At 30.5% G+C, this 6115-nt stretch overlaps 2 protein-coding genes across 2 annotated transcripts in view; one reads left to right on the top strand and one right to left on the bottom strand.

Moving 5' to 3' along the window:
* Positions 1-3555: 3555 nt before the first annotated feature.
* On the bottom strand, positions 3556-5418 carry LOC131845327 (uncharacterized). The gene is made up of 2 exons (XM_059194374.1): positions 5361-5418; positions 3556-4755 (listed from the first exon to the last, which is right to left on the bottom strand). The coding sequence occupies exon 2, from the start codon at positions 4229-4231 to the stop codon at positions 3575-3577; it is 657 nt and encodes a 218-aa protein (XP_059050357.1). The 5' UTR covers positions 4232-4755; positions 5361-5418; the 3' UTR covers positions 3556-3574.
* Positions 5419-5773: 355 nt separating this feature from the next.
* The window catches only part of LOC131845263 (nuclear pore complex protein Nup98-Nup96), an 80096-nt gene continuing 79754 nt past the window's right edge, over positions 5774-6115 (top strand). The window contains exon 1 of the mRNA XM_059194303.1: positions 5774-5917. The gene's annotated coding sequence lies outside the window, so the exon portion shown is untranslated. The remainder of the gene's footprint in view (positions 5918-6115) is intronic.

Here is a 6115-nt window from a genome sequence, read left to right as displayed (position 1 = left end):
TTGTAGGTTACAGATAATTCAAGCATACAGCTTTAAGTTTATTCTAATTAGCATTATATATAGTATTATTATATAATTATAATTTCATGATAATTCACACAACGCCATCTTGTACCAAACTTGTACTATGGGTACTAAATAGCTGACAGAATTTATATCGATTTTTCTTGTAAAAAATTGCATAGTATATGCAGAAATACCAAGACCTATATCATTACATATTATAAAACAAAGCCGCGGTCGTTGTCTGTCCGTCCCTGTGTGTGCTTAAATGTTTAAAACTACGCAACGGATTTTGAAGCGGTTTTTTTAATAGATTGATTCAAAAGGAAGGTTTCTATATATAATACATATACACTCGTGCGAAGCCAGGGCAAATAGCTAGTAATAAATAACCCTGGACAATTCATACAGCGCCATCTAGTCCCACGGTAAGCAGAGCTTGTGTTATAGGTACTAGACAACTGGTATAAATACATAGATATGTTTTTTTTTGGAAATACATACATTATATACATAGAAAATACCTAGACCGATACAAACAATCGTACTCGTGAAAACAAATGTTAGCACCGTGTGAGGAATCGAACCCGCGACCATCAGAAATAAAGCTGTGTGCTCAACCGCTAGACCACAGAGGCTGTCAGATATAAAGAATTACTATAAGTAATGAATAGAAATATATTGTGCAAGACTCATATCTGTTAACGTCGGTTGTAAGGCAATGTGTTTAAGCACTAAACTCATTCACAGATGTCAAGTACATACATATATGTATAATATTGGTAGATTTTGTAATTTACACAAAGTAAGTAAAATTATATTATTGCTCAAGCATTGCCATTTCTGAGAACATAAGATGCAAAGAATAAATTCACTGTTATATATATATATATATCTTATATATAAAATTCTCGTGTCACAACATCCTCTGAAACAGATTGACAGATTTTTATGAAATTTTATATGCATATTCAGGTCTGAGAATCTACTTAGATAGTAGTATTTTTCATACCCCTAAGTGATAAGGGTTGTCCACCCCTAACATTTATCTTTATTTTTTGGACAATTTTTTTATGTGTCATTAAAAATAAATAGAACCCTATATTTTCACTCATCTATCACTAACCTATACTTTTTAATAGCGATTATAGTTTATATGGCAAAACACAATATATCAGGGATGTTATGGATATGAAATATCAGATATGGATACGGATGCGGATATGAAATTATTTCCGTTAGTTTCCGTTAGTTTCGGATATAAATTTTTTAAGGAATTTCAAAAGTAAAATAGCTAATAAAATAGTTACATAACAATTAGGCTTCGTCCCTATCCGATATTATCCGAAACTTTTATTTCAGATTCGGTTACGGTTACGAATATATTTTTATATTGGCTATCCGAAAGTTTCGGTTATGGTTACGGAGCTCCCTAACATCCTTGGTATATATATATATATAATCTTCAGACTGAATCAGCATACAAAACACTCCTTCCTCTTATTATCTACGCTGGGACCTGAGATACCCAATCAGACGTTCAGACTCTCACTAGAAACTTATGACGGCATGTAATATGAGATCCTGTATAAAACCTTTAAGATAATTCTCTTTAATAAGAATAGTCTAGTATTCCTAATAGGATTAATTATAGTTAACTACATATTTAGTATTTTTATTGTAAATATTCTTATATAAAAGTTTAACATTGTTTTTGTTGTTTCATTTAAAAAAAACCAGTATAAAATATACGTGCTGGGGGTCAAGTAGAGGAATCAACTTTCGGGCTGGGCGCTTGAGGGTACATACAAGTGTAGGTATACTATAATTATAAATAGAAATAGAAATATAAATAATCTTTATTCAAATAAACTCATTACAAGCACTTTTGAATAGTCATATTTTGATTCTACCACTCATTCGAAATGCAGATTCATCACAAGAAGAATGAGCAAGAAACTTGTGTGTTGCTCTTTTTAATAGATGTTTTTTTATATAAATAATTACAGTATAACAAGTAAGAGTAAGATCGCTTTTTAGCGATAAGGCCGCCCATTTTTACCTCTTTGTCTTGTTTATTGTATTATATATATTTTTTTATCATTTTGTACATATTAATGTTAAATTAATTTCTACACATTATTAATGTAATCAGTTAATATTGTCAGTGTCTGACACACTGACAATATTAATGTAATCAGATAATGTTGTCAGTGTGTCAGTCTTAAATTTTATAGTAAGCTTTTTTGCAAAGGAACTGATTTATATGACAATTAAATCTTTTTTCTGGCAGATTTATAACACTCTGGTATTTTATTGTAAAACCTTACGCAATTGCCATAAAACGAATTACTAACTTTAGCCAAACGACATTTAGGTAAAATCAGTTTGTTATTGTTACGTAAGCTTTTATTAGTGCAATCACTAACTCTTTTGAAACTGTCTATATTCCTTCTGGCATAGATGATATTTTCATAAATGTATTGAGAAGCTTAAATTATACTCTGAACAATCCCTGTCTAATTATCGGTATGGAAATACCGACTGACAAAGCCGAGGGTCGAATTTCTAGCCCTCAGACTGGTTGTATCCATCAGGTGGGCGTTGGCTTCAGTCGTTCCTTATGTCCTTCCTTTGGTTTGGAATGGCATCTGCACTCGCCAATCGTTCAGTGAAACTAAAAGCCAACAGCATTAAAATAGTTTAAAAAAAACTAACGACGTATAAATTCTATTTCGTGGTCAATGAAAGAGCTGACATTGTTATTAATTTATTTATTTTATTATAAGTTTCAAAAGAACACTATAAAAATGGCTTGGATTGAAATCGTTATGCTGAGATTGATTTCACTGGACTTGATTATGAGCAGAAAGACTTGAGTACGTTGCAAGCAATGGGTGCACTCATTGGATATATGCCAACCTCAAAGCTGAATGCTTAGATAATTTTAACCATAGTTAATTCCTGGTGAATGCATCATGATGTGCTAACTGACCTGACTCTCGACTACTGTATTATTGTAATTAAAAAAAAAAAGTATTCTGTAAGCATCACTTAACTTAAAAACTGATTGCGCGGTGAGATTGTACATATATTGGTATTCTAGTCTCTAATTTTACTAAATAGCGAATTGCCGACTGAAACGCTATAGTCCACAGGATCGAGGTTTAAGATAAAATTGCAAGCACAAGTACACACAAGTGATTTTTTTTACGAACGGTGACATTGTTATTTTGTAGGTAGGTGACGGTTTCATTTATTTGGCGGCAAAAAAATTAAAACTGTACATTATATTATCTGTGCTTTGAAATAGGTGCATAGACAATGACATTTACACAGTAATCTTTAAAGACAAAAGTTCTCAATCTTATACTGTTACTGCAACTTTTTTTTATAGTAATAGATTATTAATGTATAACAATGATATATTTGTATATGAATTATTGATTCTAAAATTGCTTATGTATAATAATAAAAATAAAGTAATCTGCTTTTAAATCAATTATATTTTTAAATTAATTTAATTTAAATTAAAAAAAATCAAACCGCAGAGTTTAATATTTCGCTACTATTACATTAATATTTTTGCAAAGCTTTCTCGAACATTCCGCACACCTTCCGCATCTAATTTATCAATACCTTTACTTTTTATGTGTCCAATGAAACTTTGCATTATATCCAAGATGTCTTCCCTTTCATCGTTTTGCCATTGTTCTAGACCGTTTTTAATATCAGACCATTCTAATTTATTTTCTTCATTAGCTGGAATAACAGCGTCAAATGTATTTATAAGTTCTAAAAACGACAATGTCCTGGTAATTGTGCGTTTGTCGTCAGTAATGTCCACTACTTTTAACGGTCTATTTTTATGTGCCAACGTGTTCATAGCTATGGAGTATATAGACCGTAGATTTTCAACTTCGCTACGTTCTAAAATACCGATCACGGTCTTAAAAAACAGCGCAGCTACACCGGTTATGACTTCGCTAAAGTCAGTTTCTTTTGCAACTTCAGTAAGTGCATCAGAAGCTACTTTTACCTGATCATCTCTTGATGTAAGTATTATTTTTAAAATATCGGCCACAAAATCGCTGAAACCGGTGTTCGTACGACAAATACCAAATTTTTTACAAACATGTTTATATTCCAAATCAATTTCGTTGTCTACTTTATTCTGCATAATATTAGTAGCTGCCGTGTTGTACCGCAATACGCCATGTTTTTCCATGTCAGCTATTAAAAAATTAACGAGTCTTTTTAATATTGTATTCGAAGTTTCAATTGTATTCAAAATTACTTTTTGTGTTCCTAATTTGGTTCGTATTTTATGGTTTCTAGTTTCGTTTACAAATTGCCTAAACTTCTCATCATAATTTTGCGATAAAAAATTTACTTTCGGTTTTAAATCGTCGTTTACTTCATTCCGCAATTCGTCAAACACCTTTAACGTCTGCCTATAAATATGCAATGTAAAATCATTTAAACGTTTATCATGTTTCACTTTATGAGGCTTTTGTCTAGTCGCGTAGTCGTTGACTGTTGCTCTTTTAGTATACGACGTTGTTTTAGCATATTTATCTTTAACGTGATGAGATCTCACTTCTAAACTATCGATATTCGGCTTAGTTCTTGGCTTGTAGTTCTTTACTGCAGTTTCTTTTGCTGATACTATATTATATTTATTCCATTTGGGCCCTAAATCAATCACTCCGTCTATTCTTATCTTGACAGTTTCATTGTGGATAATAAGATCTGTTAAAGGATATTTTGTTATATTGGTAGGTACTATCTATGATATTAAGTAGTGTATATTTTAAAATAACCTGACTGTTGAAACTTTCCAAAACACATTACAAATAGTTCAAATAATTGGCATGAAGTTTGGTATACGATTCATATTCAAAGTATATATAAACTATATGTATGTAACTTCACTGCCTTATATCGCTCTTCAGCCAAAACGGCTAACAAAACTAGTTGGCTGTTGAAATGGGTGAAATAGAAATAATCTTTATTCAAATAAAGTCAATACAAGCACTTCTGAATAGACATATTTTTTTATCCTACCACTCATTCGAAATGCAGTATCATAATATTGCTTTTTTGAATAGAAACTGAGATATCCACGTAAACTATTTTTTACAAAGCCTGCTTCGGCAATATATTCCGGATGCCGACGGTTTTGCAGTAAAATGCAACTATGAATACACAGAACAAAGAACTACAACATATTCATTCAATTCATAAATAATCATTAAAATTAACTGATGAAACATTCTAAAACTTCTTGATTTGAAGAAAATGTATAACGTATAACTAACTTAAGTTAGCTAGCTGAGATTAAACCTACTGCTAACCTATTTTAAGTTTGAGAACCCCAATATTAGTATTTATTTTTAAGTCAATATCACAATTTTAAATATTAAAAAATAAATGCTTTATAGGTGTACTATAACATTATGCAAAATGATACTTACGAAATAGAATGAACGATATTTCAAAATAAACATTGTGTAACATTTCTTACTTTTTTGCATAAATATATTTTATTACAATTTTACGATGGTATTAAAATTGAAACTGATCGTAAATGTGGTTTGCTCAAGAACTTATCGATAAAAATAAATAATTACATATTTTTTACATACGCTTTAACAGTCGATAAGCTTTTTTCTCTCTATGGACATGAATTATCTGTGGTCTCTCATGATCTGTGTTAGCATCTATACCTTGTCTATGATTTAGTCTTTCTAGTTTATGTTCACTTGTCATCGTTTTTTGCAATACGTTTATCCGTGCGTGATTTTTCGGCTTAAATATATGTTATAAGTGCATAAAATTGTTATATTGTGATTTTGTTTATAAGAGAATATTACCAGCCCACACTGACATCATTTACAAGCTTTTATTTTGCGTAAGTATATAGCATTTTTGATATAAAACTTTCGTTTCATGCACCTATTTGCATTAACCTACTAAATGAAGTTGATAACAATTGTCAACCGTCACCTAACGATTATTTTGATATGTTTTTACTTTAAAACTTAGAATTAATTATATCAATATTTACTTTAATATTAATGATATACGTTTATTATTAATTTTAAGTCGA

The sequence above is a fragment of the Achroia grisella genome, unplaced genomic scaffold (assembly GCF_030625045.1).
Source record: "Achroia grisella isolate CSIRO2021 unplaced genomic scaffold, CSIRO_AGI_Agris_v1 utg461, whole genome shotgun sequence".
Taxonomy (NCBI): Eukaryota; Metazoa; Arthropoda; class Insecta; order Lepidoptera; family Pyralidae; genus Achroia; species Achroia grisella.
Note: the sequence above shows the minus strand (reverse complement) of the source record. Positions and strands in the feature narration are given on the sequence as shown.